This window comes from Blastomyces dermatitidis (genome assembly GCF_000003525.1).
Source record: "Blastomyces dermatitidis ER-3 genomic scaffold supercont1.12, whole genome shotgun sequence".
NCBI classification, from domain to species: Eukaryota; Fungi; Ascomycota; class Eurotiomycetes; order Onygenales; family Ajellomycetaceae; genus Blastomyces; species Blastomyces dermatitidis.
This window is the reverse complement of record NW_025544785.1, coordinates 1,337,221-1,359,107: the sequence shown is the minus strand read 5'-3', so window position 1 is coordinate 1,359,107 and position 21,887 is coordinate 1,337,221. Positions and strand designations below refer to the sequence as shown.

At 45.9% G+C, this 21,887-nt stretch overlaps 5 protein-coding genes across 8 annotated transcripts; 3 read left to right on the top strand and 2 right to left on the bottom strand.

The window, feature by feature from the left end:
- The first annotated feature begins 2,835 nt into the window (after positions 1-2,835).
- BDCG_08863 (RfeC protein) lies at positions 2,836-10,514 on the top strand. The gene is made up of 5 exons (XM_045424637.1): positions 2,836-5,702; positions 5,890-6,519; positions 6,592-6,813; positions 6,919-7,698; positions 7,806-10,514. Exons 2-5 carry the CDS (start codon positions 6,069-6,071, stop codon positions 7,829-7,831), a joined length of 1,479 nt encoding a protein of 492 aa, XP_045273311.1. The 5' UTR covers positions 2,836-5,702; positions 5,890-6,068; the 3' UTR covers positions 7,832-10,514.
- Positions 10,503-16,086, bottom strand: BDCG_08860 (uncharacterized protein). The gene is made up of 2 exons (XM_045424636.1): positions 15,590-16,086; positions 10,503-15,485 (listed from the first exon to the last, which is right to left on the bottom strand). Exon 2 carries the CDS (start codon positions 15,223-15,225, stop codon positions 14,548-14,550), a length of 678 nt encoding a protein of 225 aa, XP_045273310.1. The 5' UTR covers positions 15,226-15,485; positions 15,590-16,086; the 3' UTR covers positions 10,503-14,547.
- Positions 10,759-13,328, top strand: BDCG_17872. Of its 3 annotated transcripts, XM_045426919.1 has the most exons (5): positions 10,759-11,051; positions 11,843-11,916; positions 12,374-12,427; positions 12,596-12,743; positions 12,881-13,328. In XM_045426919.1, the coding sequence occupies exons 1-5, from the start codon at positions 11,049-11,051 to the stop codon at positions 12,887-12,889; spliced, it is 288 nt and encodes a 95-aa protein (XP_045282706.1). In that variant the 5' UTR covers positions 10,759-11,048; the 3' UTR covers positions 12,890-13,328. The 3 variants fall into 3 exon arrangements, with proteins under 3 accessions (XP_045282706.1, XP_045282708.1, XP_045282707.1); XM_045426920.1 differs by having other exon boundaries at positions 10,888-11,051; positions 12,374-13,167; XM_045426918.1 differs by having other exon boundaries at positions 10,888-11,051; positions 11,843-12,427; positions 12,596-13,167.
- On the top strand, positions 15,265-21,463 carry BDCG_08858 (autophagy protein 5). Its single transcript, XM_045424633.1, has 5 exons — positions 15,265-17,131; positions 17,306-19,819; positions 19,901-20,084; positions 20,166-20,649; positions 20,779-21,463. Exons 3-5 carry the CDS (start codon positions 19,962-19,964, stop codon positions 21,180-21,182), a joined length of 1,011 nt encoding a protein of 336 aa, XP_045273309.1. The 5' UTR covers positions 15,265-17,131; positions 17,306-19,819; positions 19,901-19,961; the 3' UTR covers positions 21,183-21,463.
- BDCG_08859 lies at positions 16,169-21,305 on the bottom strand. Of its 2 annotated transcripts, XM_045424635.1 has the most exons (5): positions 20,662-21,305; positions 18,686-20,607; positions 18,454-18,566; positions 17,991-18,399; positions 16,169-17,909 (listed from the first exon to the last, which is right to left on the bottom strand). In XM_045424635.1, the coding sequence occupies exons 2-5, from the start codon at positions 19,253-19,255 to the stop codon at positions 16,926-16,928; spliced, it is 2,076 nt and encodes a 691-aa protein (XP_045282705.1). In that variant the 5' UTR covers positions 19,256-20,607; positions 20,662-21,305; the 3' UTR covers positions 16,169-16,925. The 2 variants fall into 2 exon arrangements, with proteins under 2 accessions (XP_045282705.1, XP_045282704.1); XM_045424634.1 differs by having other exon boundaries at positions 18,686-21,305.
- Positions 21,464-21,887: the final 424 nt, after the last annotated feature.

Genomic DNA, 21,887 nt, shown 5'->3' with positions numbered 1-21,887 from the left:
ACCTCAGTTCACCCATCAAATTCCTTCCTCACTTTCCTCCCCTTTCACCCCCTACCCCCTCTACCACCACCACCACATCTACTGACATCACATGAGATTTTATTACAGAGTATTGAGCAGTATATACTATAAACACAGAGATCAAAATGTGGTAGAGATAGTAAGAGAGAAGTAGAGATAGTGAAAGTGATAGAGAAGAGACTGTAGAGTAGTAGAGATAATGATGATGATAGAGAGGCTAGAGAGTGGAAAAGATGATAGAGAGAGGTGATAGAGATGGTAAGAGAGAGATAGAATGATAAGATGAGAGTAGAGATAGAGAGTGAAAGTGATAGAGAGTGCTGCAAGGCAGTAGAGGCAGTGGTGGTGGTAGAGGTGGTAGGGGTGATAGAGGTGCTAAGGGGTGGTAAGGGGTGGTAAGGGGGGGTCGGAGTGGAAGAAGTGTAGAGGTGGTAGAGGTGATAGAGATGGTAAGAGAGTGAGTGATAAGATGGGGGTAGAGTAGAGATATGAAGTGGAAGTGATAGAGGGGGCTGTGAGGTGGTAGAGGCAGTGGTGGTAGAGATGGTAGGGGTGGTAGAGGTTGGTAGGAGTGGTAAGAGTGAGTGGTAAGATGAAGGTAGGAGTATGAAGTGAAAGTAATAGGGGGTGCTACAGGGCGTTAGAGGCGGTGGTGATGGTAGAGAGTAGATAGAGTGGTGCAATTGGCAGGCGCCACCGCGCCACTACATATCCATGGATGGATCCATGGATTTGATGGGGTGCATGTGATATCATGTGAGGTCACGTTACAGGGCATTTTACTCGGAAAAGTATATAGAGAGAGAGATTACGGCAACAACTAAAATATGACAACATATTAATATTACAGCATATTTCAACAGCCGAAGCTCACAATACCCCATTTTTCACATACCTCCTAGCGTATTTTTCCCTTGTTCCATTCCCGAGTTCCAGTGCCGGGCAAAATGTTTAAAATACCCGCCAAGACTCTAAGGATAATTGCTAGCGGAGGATACCGCTCATATGAACAGGAAAACAGGAGAGAGGTCATGTGTGCTGTACCATTTTTTTATTGTGTTTTTTTTTTTTTTTTTACTTTTCTAGAAGAGTTGTCAGATCACAAGTGCTTCTTTAGTCTGTCTGAAAAAGTTCCAGGGATGAATGGGCGCTGATTTGATAGATATATTAGTTACATTTAACTTTTTTTTAAAAAAAAAAATCAGTGTAATCATTTAGTTACTCTTGTTGAGAATTTTTTTTTTTTTCCGTTTAGCCTTTTTTTCAAAAGTTTCTTTTGTCTGTCTGTTTCAAAGAAAGAGCCTTTCCGCATGGTTCGATTTCAGGAACGGGGAATTTTTTTTTTCTTAATGTTCGCCCGTTGAAAAAAGTTTGGGGGTATGATGTCATTACAACTCTGTGCTTGGGCCCAGATTGCTCGTGAATTAGAAAGCCGAGGACGTCGTGGCAATAGGCCTCGGGTCGGACTGCGCTGTACAGTACATGTACTGTACATGCTACTGTACATTTCAACATCCATGGCCCCTGTAGTTATTACGTACATATATATATATAGTTATATACAACTACAGCGTAGACCATGTTGAGATTTCAAAGCTCAAGTAGTATAAAACTACTACATTATTATTATTGACTCGCGCTTTGCAACATTCACTGTTACTATTTGATGGGGGGAAAAAAGGCAACAACTGCTACTGCCAAGACATAAATTACGCGTTGAATAACCTTATAATGCATGTTTACGCGATCACGTGATATTCCATAGTTCGCGTTGAAGGGCGCGTTTTCCGTCCATGTAAAAAAAAAAGAAAAAAAAAAAAAGAACCAAAGACAGAAAATGTGTATAATTGTGAAGGCTAGGTAAGCAATAATAATAACCTTTGCTACACGGCTTGTATTGGAGGGATAGTATAGTACTTGGCCAGGGCTGATTAGGTGATCCGGAGATAACAAGTGCCAAGTGATAGTTTAGGGGGACCTTGAGCATGGAATTCCGCCGCTCTGTAACATACATACGATAATTAATAAAATTACTAGGATAGACAGTTATAATGAGAAGAAATATTATCTTTGTCTAAAGAATCATTGTTTTTGGTCAATTTTGAATAACTATTTCTTCTGCTTCTGGCATTATTTTTGCGCCAAAAGAAAGCAAAAAAAAAAAAAAAAAAAGCTTGTTTCTTCAAGAAATGAATCACTTCTTTTAGCCTGGAAACAAAGAAAAATTGCAGGGAATATTTTTTTTTAAATTTCTTAAACTGTTCTATGCGTTGTCTAATACTCAGCATTTGATGACTTGAAGAATAAATAATACAACCTACGAATGAATGCATTTCATCCTCACTGCTCAACTGACCTTTTCTAGTCCCAGTTCTCAGGCACTTGTCAGAACAAGACATTTTCCGCGAGAAAGTCAATAAATAATGAATAAATGAATAAATGGTTTCATGGTACTGAGAGTTGCCAAGCTCCGCGCGTGTTTAATTAATGAGGGAAAAAGTGGGTTGCATTGTTTATTTGTGCATTCGCCACATCCCAGTATTGGAACGGGGGTAATTATGTGGTATGTATCGCTGGTTAGTACATTTACCGGTTCATACGGCGCATGGCGACGGGTGTGACGGTGCGTGGGCGTAGGCATGGTTTTATCGGCGCTGCAGCTTGTTGGCGATCGTCCATCCCCCCACGATAACGGATTATCTTGATTCTTATTATTAGGTTCGTATCTGGCGGGCAAATTGGTGATTTTGTTCGCTGGCCTTTTCTGACAAGGGGGCCTTTGTTTTTCTTGGGATGGATGGAGGGAGGGAGGGAGGCAGGGGGGATATACTTGAAAGAGGAGGTTTTGTTCGTGATTTAGAATGACGGGGTTGCCCTTTTTCTGTAAGTTACAAGAATTGCGCGGTTATGATTATGAAAAGAATAATAATGAATGCCATTTGGTTGTGATATCTATGGGATCGGGGAGGTAAAACCCTGGAAAGGAAGCGCGATTACAACAAACAAGCAACCTAACAACACATTCCAAAGCGCGCACTGATTGACATCATGTTGTTTATAGTAGCAGGCAGTCAGTAGCGGGAAAAAGTTATTTATTTCCGTATCAGTTTTCTTCCACCTGCGTTGCTTATAACAGACCCGCGTTTTCCCCTTATTTCTCCTCTACTTCGTAACCTCCCCTTCCCTTCCCGGCCTCCAATTATCCCCTCCCCCTCCTACCCCTCCTCCCGCTTCCACCCCCAAATTCCTGGATACATACCTTCCTCCCTCGCACAAGCTTCCACAAGCTTCCACAAGCTCACACAAGCTCCCGCCGCCCCTCCTCCACCTCCCCTCGTGGTAGTACCAAAAAATTTAAAAATTAAAAATTAAAAAAAATAAAAAATAAAAAATAAAAAAATCAAAATCAAAACCAATAAGAAGTGACCTCACATTTTCAAGGATTTTTTGATACCGATGTCAGTTCCGCACATGTCAAATCTGCAAGCCACTTGAAACTAAAAGCTCCCCCAACCGCGGAACACAGCGAGAGTGGCGTCCCACCGCCATCTTGTCTAGATTTGCTCCAATGTTTCCTTTTTAGGGATTTCGTTCATTATTTCCTGCACAACTTTCTCTTCTTACTGCTGTGCTTCCTTCTGGCGTTAGATGTTGCCACCCACCCGTGGGAATCAGGGGAGTAGAAACGATGTACATGTACATTGGACATGTTAGAATACATACATACATACATGTAGTTTATTTTTACTTTTTTAAACCGGTCAATATCCAGAGTTCAGGAACATAGTATTCGGACGCAGTCCCAAGATTTCCAGTACCAAAGTACTCCGTACCAAACACCGAAGAGGGACGGTTCGGTTCCGAGATGAGATTTCAAAAGAATCTCTTTGAAGAAAAGACTATCCGTGAGATTATATTTTGCTCTGTATTATTTTTGTACGGTATAGCTATACACCTATCTGTATCTGTATGTGGTGACCGGAAGATATACTGTTTTGGAACTACTGTTATTATTTTTTATCTCATCTTGAGCGAGCGAAGCGAGTAAGCAGTGGAGACAGCATAACGGTGACCCGAAGAAAAAAGTGTTGATATCAACAAGGTTTTTCGGTTCGAAGCTTGGAACCTGGCGTCGTTCCCCGAGGACCAGGAGGCGGGACAGACAGGCCAGACACAAGGCGAGTTAGTCAGTTAGTCAAGTCAGTTAGTCAAGTTAGTCAATCAAGTCAAGTCAATAAATCAATCAAGTCAGTCAGTTCAGTCAAGTCAGGCAGGCAGGCAAGGCAGGCAAGGCATCAATCATTCATCACATCATTATCATCCCGGAGTACAACGTGCTAGTTACCGGTCTCCGTACGGCGTGTACGGCGTGTACACAGCAACAGCAAGTACGGTTTGACTTTTTATAAGGTAAGTTAACTACTTACTCCGTACAATGTATGCATTATTATTATACATACAGATACGCATACAGATACATACCAAAGGGGGGGGCGGGCTAACTGCCACCCGCCACGCGCGCTGACAGCGATAAGTGTGTTGCGTGGTTGGTTGTTGTGTTTCTGCTTGCTGCTGTTTCTTTTTTTTCTGCGCTTTTTCTGCGCTTTTTCTATTTTTTTATTTTTAATTTTTTCTTATGCCTTTCCTCATCGTCTCTTCATTATTATTATTATTATTATTATTATTGTTATTATTATTCTCTGTTTCTTCTCTTCTTCATCATCAATCCTCCTCCTCCACTAGCCCCAAAGCATATCCATTTCCCTCTTCTTTTCTTTTTCTTCCCTTTTTCCTTTCTTTTTTTTCTTCTTCTTCTTGCTGCCCACACTCACTCTCCTCTCCGTCCCTTTCCCCAATTACCATTAACGTACTGCAACGCACTCCAGCAACATACTCCTTCTACTCCTTCTTCTCCTCCTCCTCCTCCTCCTCCTCCTTTACTCCTCCTAACTCTACTTACTTACTTACTATACATACCCTCTGCCACTCCTCCTCGTCCTATCTCCTTCCTCTCTCCCTCTCTTTCCATCTCGATTCCCGAGTCGTTCTTTTAACCGTCCCTAGACTCATTCTTTCACCCTTCTTTTGTTTCTCCATTCTTTCATCTTTCTTTTTGTCCCCTGCCCGTTGTGCCCCGGTGGAGCCTTGTGGGAAAAACAAAATCAAACAATCCCCAATTATCCTCCGATTTACCTTTGAACCCCTCCCTCCCTCCCCTCCCTCAATCCCTCCTCCCTTGTCCGCCGCGTGCGTGGTCGTTGCTCCAAGTCTGTTTGGCAGCCTCCACTGGTACCCGTCCCCAGGGTGGAGCCCCGGTAGTAGTCTATCTATCTCACCCTCGACCACGTCCTAACTTTCTACTGCTACCTCATCGACCCATCATCATCTCTCTCGCTCTCCACCACAACACACACACACACGCACACACACACACTCTCTCTCTCTCTCATATACACTCTCTCTCTCATATACACACTCTCTCTCTCTCATATACACACACACTCTCTCTCTCTCATATACACTCACTCTCTCTCACTGACTCTCTATCCCGCGCACACTCATACGCTCTCTTACTCTCTCTCAAGCTAGTGGCTTAGGGAAGTTGTCTGCTGTCCGAATTTGATTGTCGCTGTGCTATACGATACGCGACTCTTATTCGCGAATTGGTTTATTCCTTTCCGGTTAGTTCACCGTCCCTTCTTCGTCTTCTTCTTCTTCTTTTAATTCCTACAATGAACGAGATGGAATGCAAGAACGTTGTGGACACTGTGATGCACGCATGCTTCAAGCATGACAACAAAGAAGCAGACCCGTCTCATTGGGCGTGGCATTCGTATTGGTAGGATCTTGGCGACTGACAACGTGCAGTTTTCCTCCAACAGCGCGAAACAACTCGCGCCACCCCCCCCCCCCCCCACCCCCGGTAAATAATTATATATATATATTTTTACAAGAAGTCGTCGGGGCGTTTAAGAATCCACAATCGATGGTTTGGACGATCCTACACGGTAACGGTTCGATTTTTTCCTCTACTTCTTTCCTTCGTTATGGATCCCAACATTAGATCGCATGCCTCGAGGACCCCATCGGCAAATATCCCGCCTCAAGGACCCCCACCTCTGTCCAATCTGCATCAGTATCAGATGCAGCCACACTACTCGATGGCGCAACCGCATACTCTGCCCCCGCTGCAGCATCCACAGAGCCATTCCCCTGTGCATCCTTCCTATCTAGGACAGCCCTATAGACATGAGATGCCCCGGTATCCGCCCACGTCCTCCAACGACGTGTATGCTGCGTCTTCCGCTCCTATGCCGCCTCATACTACCGTCAACAGCTTGCCCCCGTCTTCATTCTTGACCCACCATCACATCCAGCAACAATTCCCGTCGCATGGCTTATTGCCCCCGTCGACCACTTCGCCGGCCTTTCCTCAGCCCATTGCGCCGGCTCCTCCTCGGGATCGAAGAGCGGATTATGGTGGTGCTTTACCCTCCGGTGCGTTCAGTGATACAGGACCCAAAGGACCCATAGTGACAACTACAAATAGCTTATCTAATTCCCCTGCAGCTTTCGTTCCAAAGGACCCACCGCGCACCCAGGTAGTTGGATCCCAGGGCCGGAGAGGGATACTTCCAAGCGTGCCAGGGCGGGCTGCTGCCATTACTAACGGTGCAAACGGTACCACCAAGACGGCTATCCCTGCTAAAGACGCGGATGGGAAATTCCCTTGCCCACATTGCAACAAGACATATCTGCATGCAAAGCATCTTAAACGGCATCTGTTGAGGCGTAAGTGGTTCTCAGCCCGATCAACCCATTTCTATGACCGGCATATACTCTCCGGTTTGACAGTTAAAAAGTCTTTTTCGTTTTTTTAACCACTTTTCAATACAGATACTGGTGATCGCCCGTATATGTGTGTTCTGTGCAAGGACACATTCTCCCGAAGCGATATTTTGAAGCGCCACTTTCAAAAATGTTCGTTACGTCGGGGCAATCCGACAGGTGTGAGCCACTTGTCGCATCCCCACGCTCATCTGAAGAAAGCTCAGGCAGCGGGTATTGTCCCCAAACCTGTTTCAGGAGATGTCAGTAGCTCCGTCCCGACTTCTAATGGTATCGTCGGAACACCGTTTGGGGAAGGGGGGCATGTGAACGGGGTTGGCATGGCCTCTGGTCATCACAACCCTGGATTTACGGATCAACGGCCTCTTGGTTATCAGATGCACCCTGTTGGCGGGATGAGCCGTGGTCCTGTCGATCATGGATACGCCCAAAACCAGATGCATCAGAGAGCTCCCTGGATGGCTGAACCCAAGCAGAGTTCGTATCTCGCGCAGTCTGGAACTGACACAACTGCCCAGTCGAACGTTGATTTACCCCCTATCGATGCAGCTAAATCTTCCAACAATATGCCTGACAACAAGCGCCCTGGCATGCCTACCGGGCCTAACCCCGGTCAATCCGGTGAAATCGACTGGACATCGATGTTCCAAGCTGGCACTCAGGATGGTTACATGCAGCCAATGTTTCCAGCTTCAGTAGCCCCCGTTCCCGACTCGATGCATTCTCAAGTTGAGACCGATCGCAAGTACTACCCGGCCGCAACGAGTGGGCAACCCGAAGGTGGATTGAATGGACTTTATTTAGCTTCTACTAGCTTGGGCGGTGACGGTACGCTCGACTCATACCCTATCTGGAATTTTAACATGTCGCAGCATAACCCGCTGCAACGTAAAGCGGACCGCCTCATTGACTTTTGCTTTCCTACTGGATTACAGGAACCGTTCAGCCTGCACGCCAATAACGCACAGGTGCTGAAGGATTGCTTGACGGCCGATAACGTGAAACATTTTCTCGAACTCTTTACGAATTACCAAGGCCATTGGCCCTATTTACATATTGCCACTTTTAATTTTTTAGATGCGTACGATGGTCTTATTCTTGCCATGTGCTGTATTGGAGCTGTTTATTCCGACCGTGTTGAACCGGACCTGGTTCGGAGTTTGGTAGCTGTTACCAAGGCTGCCATACTGCGAACCTCCCGCATTCAGAATGACCTACGAACCGGCATTGCCTCAGACCCAGATTCTTCGATCAAAGTGGAGCCCACTGATGTTCCTCAGTCCTTGTCAGCCAATGACATTGAGGAGATGCAGTCAATTTTTATGTTAAATACTCTGAGTGTTTGGCATGGTGATCCGAAGCAACGAGCCGCAGCACGGTCCGATATTTCCTTATTTGTTCGCTTTATTCGTCGCTTTCGTTTGCTTGAGCCTGCGGGCCCCGATGATCCCTCGTGTTATAGTTTGCTTCATAATATGCCTCATGAGAAAGCGGTTGACATTTCCAACTGGAATTGGCTTGCTTGGGTAGAACAGGAAAAGAGGTCTCGTCTTGTATTCATGTTCTATTTAGCAGATGCCGCCATGGTAATGTTTTTTAACTGTCAACCACTTCTAAATCCTCAGGAGATTAAGCTTCCCCTACCTTGTGACGATGCTGCATGGGAGGCAAGAGATCCTCAGCAATGCGCCGATGCCTTGGGACTTAGAGGTCCTGATGTTCAGGCTATTGTGAATGTGACTGGCAGTTGCCGGATAAAACAGCTTGAGATGAATCAGGCTTTGTCCGCTTTGCAGAGTCCGGTTGTTGATTTCCGCCGAAGAGCCACAAACGTCTACTCGAAGTTCATTCTCATTCACGCGCTACTTGTCCAAATCTGGCTCGTTCAGAAACAACTATCTCTTAACGGCGCTCCTGAGGACGACAACGACAGGACCATATCTGAGGGTTTCAGTGCAAGCGACATATATAATCCCGTCTCCCGTTCCGACTGCGCATCCATGGACGGAATTATCTCCAAAAACAGCCCAAGTAACGGTCACGCTAACCCCACCGACGGCAGTCCTTCGAATGCTCCATCATCATCACACGCCAATATTATATACAAGTCCACAACTCAAGCTTTAAAGAAGTGGAAGCGTGTATGGGATGAAGATATGTCAATACAATATCCGCCAACTCCGACCTCAACCCGGCGGTTTGGATTCTGTCGCGATTCTATCCCTTACTACTGGCTCGCTCAGGCCCTGCTCTGCCCCAACCGGCAGAACGACTGGAAACTGACTCCTGATGCACGTCTTATACACATTATGACAATGCTCCAGAAAGTTCGTGGATATGCTCAGACGGATGCGGCGCAGAGGGGCGAGGGACTTGGTTCTATTAGTGACATTGATGATGGCTATGCTATCAAGGATCTTACGCTTGATATGAAGTTATTGTTCAGACCCATACGGCAACAGTTCGAAGGCGATATATACGTTCAACGGATATGAAGTCTTCACGTTATAGCACCTATAGCAGGGTGGGTTTTCCGGGTTCGATTAACGGTTTCCCTCGTCCAATATCATCAGGTTCAAAGGCAGGCAAGGTTAAGCAATCCGACAAAACAAGGTACCCACGCAAACGCAAGCACGTAACGGCCGAATCAACCCTTTTTGCGACATTTACCGAAGGTTACGCTACATTATTCCTTTTGTTTATTTCCTCATCATCGAGCAGCAGCACCAATACCAAGCGCGCTGGGCCGCCGGGTGCAACCGCCACAATCTCTTTTCAAAGGCAAAAATCGGACGACACGAAAACCACATTTAGCATTTATAGACTCGGACCGGAGCATTTAATTTTTTGGTTTTATTTCATGAATGGGTTCACCAAAAGAAAAAAAAAAAAAAAAAAAAAAAAAAGAAGAAGGTTCTACTTTCCTTCCCCTTCGTTCTGCTCTTTCCGCAAAAAAGAAAAAAGTACCTCCGCTTATATTTTATTGCATTCATTTCATCCGCTTGTTCACGTTATCGGTTTTTCTCTCATTCCGCTCACTCACTTGATACATATTCCCCACACATATACACCGTGTTTTCTTGCGGATAAAGAAAAAAGAAGAGGAAGGAAGAAGAAGAAGGAAAGTTATATACCGGATTATGTTCATGTTAAACGGCCGTCTTTTTCGAAACATCCAGAGCACAGAAAGAACAGCATATACATACATTCTTCATCCCCTTCAATTACATAGTTTTCTTTTCTTTTCTTCATATTCTGTTTCTGATTTTTCCATTGAGATGTACAAGACCTTTTCTTTCTTTGTTTTCACTCACATAAAAGATTTCTTTATTGTTCATCAACTTTTTTCTCATCACACTGGCTTTTTTTGGTGGCTTTGGGAGGGTTTGGTGGTTTGGTTTTTGGCTTGGTTGTTTGTGTGTGTTTTTTATTTATGCATTGCTGAAAGTTTCCTGTGTCTTGTGTTCTATTTGTCTATTTTCCTCTCATCTTTTTTTCTATTTCTGTTTCTGTTCTGCTCTCTTGTTTGCTATCTCATCTTTCTTTTATTTTTGCATATCTCTAACAAACTATAACCAACTTCAATAACAAATAAATAAACAAAATATTAAGAAAAAAGCTTTAATATTATATCTCATATTATATTATATCCTCTCAAAGGAATTCCTGACTTTGAGATGGGTTTTCTTTAGGAAATTTCTTCCTCATAGTTACCCTCATTCCCACGTACCCCGACGAAGGGAAATTGAAGAACGACGAAAGTAGAAGTTCATAATGATTGTCTTTGCAATTGCAATTGCAGTTTCTTCCCCCCCCCCCCTCTTTGAGGTAACTGTGGTTGGGCTATAGCTGCCTTTTCTTTTGTTTGTTTTCTTTTCATTTTTCCATTTTTATATGCGATTGAGCGTCCAATTTTCTACGGGTGAAGTGTAAATCATGTGACCTACAAATGTCCACGTGACATAATTTTGTTTTCGTCCAATTGGAAAGGGGCGGCGTTTTCATCCCCCGAATTTCCCGAAACGATATATATCCAATTCCTCCATAAAAACAGGAACGACCTCTTCCATACCCAGAGAAACCAAAACAAAAGACCCCCCGATCTATAATTCCTGTGGGATCCTCTTCTTCCCCGTCTCTTTTGTCGCTCTCGCTCTCTTTGCGTTGCGTTTTTGACAATGGTACGTTCTTGATGATTTTCCTTGTTTTTGTGGTTTTTGGGGGGGTGTTGCTTTCGTTGTTTGGCGGGTGGGTTTGGTTTTGGTTTATTGTGGCTCGGATTGGAGGAGAGGGGGGGGGGGCCCAAATTGGGGGTTGTGATTGGGATTCGAGGGTTTCTTTTTACTTTTTTGCTTGTTGGCTACCTCTGGGCATGATTGGGGTTCATTGGCGGGATGGAGCGTGGTTTGTGGTTGCGATTCGGGGTTTGATATGGATGACGACGACGACGACGATGATGGGGATGGGGATGGGGATGGGGAAACCCAACACGACGTAACGCAGCTGTGGGAATCGCCCCCGCGCGTTTTCAATTAACGAAATTCCGCGAGTCGCAAAAAGCCAGACACCACACAAACACCCTGTGCTATTTCCGGACCCGTAACCATCGGGGTCAGCGACTCAGCCGGGTGGTGTGTTGGATTCATTCCAATGCGATTCTAGCGCATACCGTGGTCCTGGTATCTCATTCCACCACCGCCGCTGCCGCTGTCGCTGTCGCTGCCGTCGTCGTAGTCAATCACGAACCCAATTGCGAAGAACGGGGGACATGCAAGATCGAGGAATTTTTGAAGATTGCCGCTCTTACCTGAGATTTATTTCTTTTATTTCTTTTCATCGGCGTTTCCCTAGACCTATATATATACGTGGAGAGGGGGGGAAATGGAAATGGCAATGGAGATATTATCGAGGAGCATTTTTTTTTGCTAACAGCGACTGGTTTTTTTTTTTTTTCTTTTTTCCTGGTACATAGGTTTCGCCTTCCGCCGCTCGCTCGGCCGCTGCCCCTGCGTCGACTACGAACCACCGGAGTCCCTTTGCGCTTAGGTGAGGATTACAATCATTGTTTGCGTTTTCGGGCTTGTTTCACTCGCTCTTTTTTGGCTTGTTTTTGGCGCGCGTGGGCGCGATGCTGGGATTTTTATATTTTTCCCCCTCGCGGAGTGGGGGGTGTCAAATATGCCGAACGGTGGCTTAGAACGTATCGGAGGATCTAGAGTTGTTTGCGCAGGGGCTGGGCAAAATGTCGCATTATCCGGCGATGAAGAAGGCTTTATATTCATGCCATTTTCAACCAACAGCTCTAGCAGAAGAGGAGAAAGGAATAGATATTCATACCGGCTACCTATAACCAGGCTCTGATGAACCAGTTATGGATGAGGGAGACATATTATACCGGTCGATCGATATTCATTCACAATGGACGGATTGTTAACCTTGCCGTACCGACTGATATAGTTGCTTTTCCTGGGAGCACGGCGCTAACCATGAATTTTGTATTCAGATACAAGAAACAACCTCACTATGCCGGCTTTCCTCTGAAAACCTCTGTTCGATAGTAAGTATCTCTTTTCCTTCCCGATCCCGATCTCTACCATATGCGTTTATCTGGGAACATGTGACCCTCATCCCACTCAAGCCCACCGATCCGTACGCCCCAATTCCAATCGAATATGACTGTCATATCACTAACTCATCGTCACTTTTTGTTTCCCCTACTAAACAGCGGCACAATTGCCACAGCCTTCGGCGCTACCGCTGGAATCTTCGCCGTCTTCTTCTTCGGAGAGGTCCCCCGCGTCCGAAAGGATATCCTGATGAACATCCCCGTCATTGGCGGATACTGGGAACGAAGCATCCCTCCGGAAGATAACGTGAGTTAATCTCCCCCTTTGGTTTCCCACCATTTCGCTACGTTGTATATTCAGATATATGGGGTTGGCTCATATTTTGCGAACCGAGGACTGATCTGGATTTTCTTTCTTTCTTTCTTTTTTTAAAAAAAATCTAGCCCTTCTAAACCATCTCTCTATGTATTTCTTTTTCGAGCTTGAGGTCTGCTCCGTATTTGCGAAACTATATAGAAAGGAGCGGAGGGGGGGCTCTGGTACTTGTTTCGCCCGTTTCTTTTTGATTAGATTCATATGTATGGACCTGTTGCGCGATTGTGTGTGTGTGTGTGTGTTGATCCGGACCAGGAAAGGGGGAGTAGATTGTAGCACCTATGTAGTATAGAGCGAACACAAAAGCATTCTCCTACCTATTCCCACTTATCTGCCCCAAGATAAAAACAGAAAATTGTCGATAAAAAACCATAATAAACAAAGAGGAGCGGAGTATTTTATATTCATTCCCCTTCGCGCCCACGCCCATACAACAGTTGTATACATATAGACTATACTATAATAGTACATGTACATGTACATGTGCAAAATGCAAAATGCAGAGAGAAGACAGACAGCCACGCCACGGTAAAATTTTTTATATCCATCCCATATATCCATCCCATACTTCCCACAAAAAACCAAAACAACCCTGAAAGCATTCTCTCATCTCCTGCACTTTTATTCATTTATTTCACCCCCTCCTCATTTCCCCACCCCTCTCATTCCCACTCTCCCTCCTCCCCTTGCGTTTCCCTTCCTGTTGGTTGACAATGACACCGCGAGGAGGGAGGACATGTACAAGGTGAGAGGGAGAAAATGGAGAACATGGAGCATGGGATGGTTTATTACATGAAATGATTGTCCGCGCTCAACACGAAATGAAAAAGCCAATAAAAGAAGATAGATGGTGCGAAAAAGGCGGGAGAGCGGGAGAGAGAGAGAGAGAGAGAGAGAGAGGAAATGGAAAACGGGAGGAAGGGGATATTTATTTTAAATATTATTATTCTTTTTATTTTTGGGGGAAAACAAACCGAAAAAAAAGAAAGAAAGAAAGAAAGAATAAAAGAAAAGGCCTTGATGTGCATGTGAGACGAAAGCGGACTGACTTGCACTGCCTGACTGAGTGAGCTCGCTTTTATAATCTGTTCCATGTTCCTTTTCTTTCTTTCTTTATTTTTTATTTTGCAGTTTCTGCAAAGAAAACTCCAGATGGCATGAAAAAACAATATTGCGCCTTTCTTCAAGGGGAAGCAGGAAATGTGTTGCCTCTTCTCCTCTCCGGAGCCTCCTATATTCGCCTTAACATATAGATGGCCATCGACCGACCTGTCATCCCATATGGATCCATTACGGGATTCGGACGAGTAGTTGTCGTAGCTTTTTCGTAGTTCTTTCGTGCTCTTCGTTTTTGTGCACCAAATGATATTTTGCCTGCGTTGATCATGAATATTCATAGCAGTCATGTTGTTTTCCCTCTCTCCTCTCGCTCCGCCAGATGTTAAAAAAACAAAAAACAAAATCAAGGACCAATGGGGTCGTCTGTGGAATCTGAATCTGAGACTCTATACATATTGTCGTCGTGGGAAAACCTCCACCACACCGGCAACCGAAAAAAAAAAAAAAAAAAAAAAAAAAAAAAAAAAAAAAAAAAAAAACCCAAATAGCGGCCAACTGGGGCGAGCGGGTGGTGGAAAAAAGGACCATTTTGACCAGTAAATAGGGAAATATATATTTTCAACACTCCCCCCCTCGTCTCCCTTATACTCAGAGACAGACAGACCATGCTCCCTTGTTAAAGGCTGAGCTGGTCAGCACTCCCAACCCTCCCTAGATGTCGTCCCCCTTTAGTTACCAAACCCAGCGAATAGAACCGCTCTTCACCCGCAGCAGTCCGGCCACCTACATACCACTTCTCGGGACCCATGGCATCGCGGAACCCGCCGCTCCCACTGCTGCTGTCACTTCCCCGACGGTGCCTGTTGTGGGAGGAGGGTATGGGTATTGGTAATGGCGCGGCGGGTGCTGGGCTCGTGGAGTGAGATTGTGCATGTGGGTTTGTGCTGCTGTGATGTTGTTGCTGCTGCTGCTGTGGATGGTGATGATGATGATGGTGGTGGTGGTGGCGGTGGGAGTGGTGGGGATGCAGTTGGCCTGCAGAGGCGGAGGCGGCGGCGGCGGCTTGAACGGCAGCGGTTGTGGATTGGGGTGGCGGACTTGAGGAGATATTGTTGTTTGTTGTTGTGGATCCGCCTGCGGCCGTTGAGGATGAGGACACCGCTTTTGTAGTTACAGTTCGTGTGTTGGGGGATGTGGACGGGGATTGGGTAGCTGAGGTTGAGGCTGTAACGTGGGATTGTGAGAGGGGGTTTGTCGTAGAGCCCGTCGAAGGCGGTTTTGACGATGCCTTGTAGGCGGATTGGGCGCGGAAAGCTGCCAGGAAATTGGCTAGGAATGGGCGGTTGGTTGACATGGCGTCGAAGTTGTGATACGGAGCGTTGAGAGGGATGTGGTTTTTGTTTCAGAAACGGGTGATTTGAGCCTGGCTTGCGCTGGGCTCTTCTTGCCACCCTCCCGCTGGCCGTTCTCAACTCTTTTTATCCCCGAACAAATTACGCCCTCTGGCCAGGACGGGAGTACACAACTGAACCTCTTATTCGAAATCTGCGAGATTGGTAAGATAGAATCGACAGGTTGTATGTCACCGTTCGGGAGGTGTATGAGGAGGTGTGACTTAATTCGACCAAAGTTAGCGGAACTGTCTAGACCTATCCCCGGCAAGTAGTCCCGAGGGAAGTATTTAAAGGTGTGGTATATATATATATATAGCCTCTTACCGAATGCTTCCGTCCCTTTATGCCGTTGCGATATTGCGAACTAAAAGATGGGGGGAAGGGAGGGGCCTGATCTGATGCCTGCGATCTATTTACGCTAGGGTTGGTGCGGAGTAAACAAAACAGGTTTTGAGAGCAACGGAGAGGAATTCAATAGCAACGTGGTGGGAGGAGATATTTAGACAGGCGATTCCAAATCCCGGACGATGATAATAATGAATGATATCCAATACGAGATATTTAAGTAGGCTAGGGTTTGGTAGTGTAAATAGTTGGGGTTTGGTTTTTCGATCGGCTTTGTTTTCAAGAAGTTCGAACTATTCCGCGACTATTCTCGCCAACCCGCTGCTGACGCTTGAAAGGATGGGGGGATGAAGCGGGGTGGGGTTGGACCAAAGAAAAAAATAAAGTAAAAGGTAAAACTCAAACTTCAGATGGGACGATTGGCGATTTGCGATGGTTGAAGTTCGAGGATGAGATGAGGATTGATGAGGATGAGGTTGATTGATATTGATGATGATATCAGAGGTTCTGGGCGGCGAGGGAAAAGTCGGAGCCGGCGCTGGGGAACCTCGGAGCTTATCGGGTGCGGCATTCCTACGGGCCATACATGTATATTATGTATATGTATGTATATGTTGTAGCATCACTGTTTGATATTTATATAAATATTTGGACATCCCATAACTATCATTTTATACAGTGTCATATATTCTCTTGTCTCCTCTCCTAGCTATATGTCCTATTGTTGTCGTCGTCTCCCGCTGGTTGCGCTGGCGCCATGGCGGCTGAAATTGACCTCCCTGCGCTACCTGTGTGCTCTGACACATGTCTCTAGATATATAAAGTGATATTATTTGATGACAGTGCTTGAAAATCAGGCTGAGGGTTGGCAACAGCTGAATGGGTGGAGGAAATCAGTTAAAGGGCTTATTAGGAACAGGGGCCGCGATGTAGTTGAGGAAAGTATGCAGCAAAAGAAGCAGTCCGTCCAATACGGGAGTCATTAAAAATGTCTCTTGCACTTAGAAGAAGAATCAAGGATTTGTCTTCATGTATGTTCATCTTTACGAATGGGAGTTTAAAGCGACTTGCTGTGTAACTATCGGTCTGGTGTGCCAGCCTTGAATTAAATGGGAAGAAGCGAGGGTATTTGTCATAGCCTTGCCGGCTTCTAGCCCACGGTCATCCTGCGATATCTACTGGTAGTTGAAGTAGCGATAATGATCCAGATGTACCCACGATGGTGGCTCTATTTCACAAGGCGATATATTTAATCAAATGCTCTCGGGAGGACGGGAAAACGGCACGCTGTTCTCTGCACGAGGCTTACACACGGCTATTCCTCCTCCCACGTCTGCCCTAGCCAGTCGGTTTCCTTGTAGGAAGCTGTCGCACACCAGGGCTGGTCTTGCGGGGTATATGGACTCAGAGGCAGATCGTACGGCATACGCAACCCCACAAATGTAGTAGTAGTAGTAGTAGTCGTTGACGAGCCGCTGTCCTTGTCTACTCTGACTTCAGGCATATCCTGCTTAAAGCAAGGTAACATCACCGCGACTTTGTTCTTATCTTCCCGTGCCCCTCTCCTGCCATTCTCCCGTGCCTTTTTCCCTTTCCCCTTCTCCTTCCACCCGCTTCCATCATCATCATCATCATCATCATCGTCATCATCGTCATCTTCATCGTCATCCACCTTTCTGTTAACAAATAAATCAGGCCAGACTATCACGCCTATTTCCCAACTACATATCCGTATCTCTTTCTTCCCATTCGCTGCAGCGCCCCAGGCTTGCAGCGAAAGGTTTGCAGAACTCACCATTGCCCAGTCGATGGTGGTCAGGTCTGCATCTGAGAAACGGATGTATGTTTTTATATGCGGTGCTGCTCGGCGACGTCCTGCTTGCCGAATTGGCTGGCCATTTTTGTCGATGGTAGCGTGTTTTTGACTGGATTCACTGGCGTCCTTGCCCCGTTCTCGCCTGGCGTTGGTATTGGTTGAGCCCTGTCCGGAGATATCACTGCCATCGCTGGCATCACCATCGCCTGCCCAGCGACATAGATATGGGCGCAAGTACTCAAGTTGCTTTCGCTGTGCGGAGCTCTGGAGTTTCATATGGATAGATCCGCCGGATGCGTAGCCATTCAACGATCTGCGGATTTCATCTGGGGTGGGAAATATAATTGAGAATTTGGCAGGCGGGTTTGTCTTGGGTTTGAATAAACCCGAGGAGCTAGACCGCGATGGCGATGGAGAGAGTGCAGCGAAGAATGTCTCTTTTAGCCACTTGTCGGTTTGACCTAGTGTTGCCACTGAAGATATCTGGTGATTTTGTGTGCGTGAGTAGGGTACTCCTAGAAGCGAGGCCTTCCGACCCTAGCATTGAGCATGATCGTTTCTCACCTGTATGACTATTTGGGGTCTATTCCCTGTAGTATTGGTCCCCTTGTTAAGTGGGATTTGTTGTATTGCATCCTTGAGTGCAGGCCAGCCCCAGAGCGTATGTTTTTCCGAATCTAGTTCGTCAATTGCTTGCCTTGAGGGAACACTGGCTACCAGCCCAGCTCGAACGGTGCTAAAATCGTACTTTTCAAGTTGGTCGACGAGAGGGCCAGTCTTTTTACGGCCATAAGCCTCGAGATACGCTATCAAATCTCTCTTGAATCGAATTCCTGACCCGAACCTGTTCGAAGCGGTAGAACCTGGCCCACGTTTCATTTCATGACACATGGGAAGTAGCGGAGATCGCCAAACTGCTTGACACATATTCGCCCAATCTCCAGCAATCATGTTGGTCGTGTGAATAACAACCCTGTATAGATATCAGTGTCACTGTAGATAGCTTTTTTGAGCTAAGTGTGCTTACTGAGCTTGGTCGTCATGCCTGATAAGGATCATCATTTTCGAATGATGTGTCCCAAATGGTTCTGGCATATAAGCGACTATTGGCTCGACGTTGGGATACCGGCGGCAACTTTCCTGCATACGAGTTAGCACAGCTAAACAGTTGAATTATATGCTCTGGATGTCTAATGCATTGAGGGAAGTTGTGGAGCAGGAGACTTCTTCCCAGAAAGGATGTAGGAGAGTTAACTGACATCGATATGAATTCGATTGGGAGACTCCCGTTTCCAAGAGCCATGTACGATTTTCACATTTACCAAATTCCGCACATCTTCATCAAACTGGCTCATCAGAAAATCGACGTCAAACATGTAGTTGAACTGCCAACTTTCTTTGATGAGAGGGTCCCCGAGAATATCCCGCAACCTGACAGCATCCGCATTGTTCCCTGATGATGCAGAGAAATCGCGGATATGTGTGAGCTGGATTGGAGATGGGATGTTCTTTGGTGTTGAAGGAGCTTTTCCTTGCGGTTTATTTGGACTGGATGTCCTAGGCTGCCCTGAAGGCTGCCGCCGTAAAGGGGGTGTGATGGGTCTGTTGAGGGATGCCAACGTGCTAACATCTTGTAAAGGGGTATCGTAGCCCTCTTCTTGCAAAGTTTCATGAGAGCTCTTAAACCTCTTTGAAGGGCGTCCGCTATCCGTCATAGTTACCGGATATCCTCGAGATACAGCTGAAGCAGATCGTCTTCCATGCAGTATATAAAAAAATAAAAAGATGTGATCCTGGGTTTTCGAAACTTTTCTATATAGATTGACCATCAATCAATTCAAGAGTTGGGTTTTGCGGGAGCCCCAACACCGAACTCCCGCAGGGAAGATCTAAGCCAACAAATGAGATTTGTAAATAATAACTTTCTAGCCATCTATCTGCTGGAAGAGCTGCTAAACACCGCTGAGCTGGCGGGCTGTGGGCACTTGGGATGATTTTTCAGATGGCTTTTTTTTCAGTGGGTTTTCGAGCAATAAGGTGTAATTAACCCGAGCTGCTCCAAATAGCGGTTCTCAAGATTGATTTGGGCAAAAATAGTCCGCGCAGAGTGAGGAAGTAGAAAAAAGATACGTACACATTTGATGTTTGGTCACGTGAATTGCTGGCTACCTTAAAAGTCACTCGCAAGAACGTTCCCATTCTACTAACTAACTTACCTATTATCAAATACATCATTCGTTTAGTAACTGGCACAGGAATAAACTGACATATTAAGCTTCTTGTGTATTGGTCTCGGTTTGCTACTGCTAACATGAGTTTGCAGTGGTGATAACCTGCCCGGCGTTAGGATTGTAGGGGTCAAATTCAGAACATAACTAGTTGCTTAAGTCTACGTGAGCTATAAATTATATCCCATGTCCCGGTTTTAACAAGTATTAATGGAGTTTAGCATAACTGACTTGACGACTTGTTAGGCTTGCCCTATGATGAATATTGCTCTGCCGGACACCCATCAATAGAGCACGACAGGGAATCATGGCAAGCCCAGCACCCTCCCCAAGTGTCATTCAGCGAAGAGTGTGGGATGGCCGTATTCCCCTTGAGATAGGGCTGTCGCCGGCTGAATGCAGGACCTATGATAAGGCAGACCCATATCTTGTATTTTCAGTCCCTTATATGTGAACTTCAAGCATTTTATTCCATCATCTATGCATCTGTCTAACCCTAGATTTTTTACAGATATGTTATCCTCGTGTATCATATCTGCCCTTCTTACTCCCAAGGCTACGTGCTTTCTTTTCTGCTCTCTTGATTGACATTGAAGCCCAACCTCACCAGGGTTGGTTTTCCTTTGAAGGAGTGCCGCTGAAATGGCACTACCCCCTCGGACTCCTCTATGATCTATATTCGGGAGCAGACCCAGTGACCTCCAAATCCACTGTTGGGGAGGACGCTCCGCGCGCAACATCTCCACGAGAACCAGATGACGCCGCTCTCGACAATGTGCACGATCGCGGTGAGCCAATACCTTGGCGGTTGCAGGTTCATTTTAGCGACTGGCCGGACCAGGAGCTTGTTCGTCTCGATGCCGACGGAAGGGTGATGCATGATGCATTCATTAACAGTGTCAAGGAGGCCGATTTTGTGCGGAATGGAACTGCGAAGGGTATCATGACGTTGTCTAAGGAGGATTCATCAGGATTATGGCAAGCTGTCCAAGACCGTGCGTACATGCATTTCTTTGAACTCCTCTCCTCTCCTCTCCTCTCCTCTAGCTTTTAATGGAGGTGAGAAAATCAAAAAGCCATTACTGAAAAAGCAAGCGGGGGAAAATAAAAATTTAAAAATATAGACGACTTCACAAACTTCCACCGCATCTCCAACATCCTCATCCCGAGCCCACCCGCTCAATTCCGAAACATCCCCTTAAGAATCTTCCTCCCATCTCCACCGAACGCCGCCACCCCCTCCCTGAAAGTAATCCAGTCTCTATTCCCACCAACGTTTGTTCCGCCTGCACCCGGCCAAACCCAAACTGGAGCACCGGCACGGCATACCCAGCCACAGCCGCAGACTATCGGATCGAGTCTGAATGCTCTTCTCCCTAGCCTCTTCCCGAGCAAACGGGTCCCCGTCCTGGCGAAGCCTGTGCTTCAGGGGGCGGTGGTTCCCATGACCGCACCGCTTGAAGAGGTTGTGCGTGTGGCGGGGTATGCGGATGGGTGGTTAGCCATTGTAGTGTCCATGGTGGGATGACCGGATAGGACCCGCCAGAGGCATATATATTCATGCTCCGGCTTTGGTTTTTAAAATTTGGCGTCTAGCTCGCGGGAGAGCGAGAGTCTAAGATTTTTTTTTTATTTTTATTATTTTTTTTTTGAATTCTAGTTAGAACATTTGCATAGTGAGGAGAGAGAGGTTGTGAGGCTGGAGGGCTTTCTACCTTCCACATGGGGAATACGATCATGGTATCGACGCTGATGTGGAACCTGGGATTTTTTTTTTTTTTTTTTTTTTTTTTTTTTTTTTTTTTTTTTTCTTCCGTTCAACATTTTTTCCGCAATACATTAACTAGGGATGATTTCAATCATAATGGGAAAAACACTTTGGCATACGCTAAACTCTTTCTCTTTTCTCCTTCTCTCACCCACCTGCTACCTGCGCGTAGAGGGATAATTAGCTCCTATTGCCTTGCCCAATAAGCAATAAAATCCCAGTATAGCTAAAATACCCACAAAGGGGTCAAGGGAAAAGGAAGGGGGGGGGGGGGGGGGGTAAAGGAAAAAATAGGGGCATGGGTCCCAAATCATCCAAAAGAGTTTTTTTTTGGGGGCGGGTTTTTTTTTCCCAAAAAAACAAATTACAAATGCTTTGTTAGCCTATAAACCAAGGGGGTTATTTTTTTATTTCAGGGACCTTTTTTTTTTTCGTTATTAAACCCCCCGGGCCGAATTAAGGCTA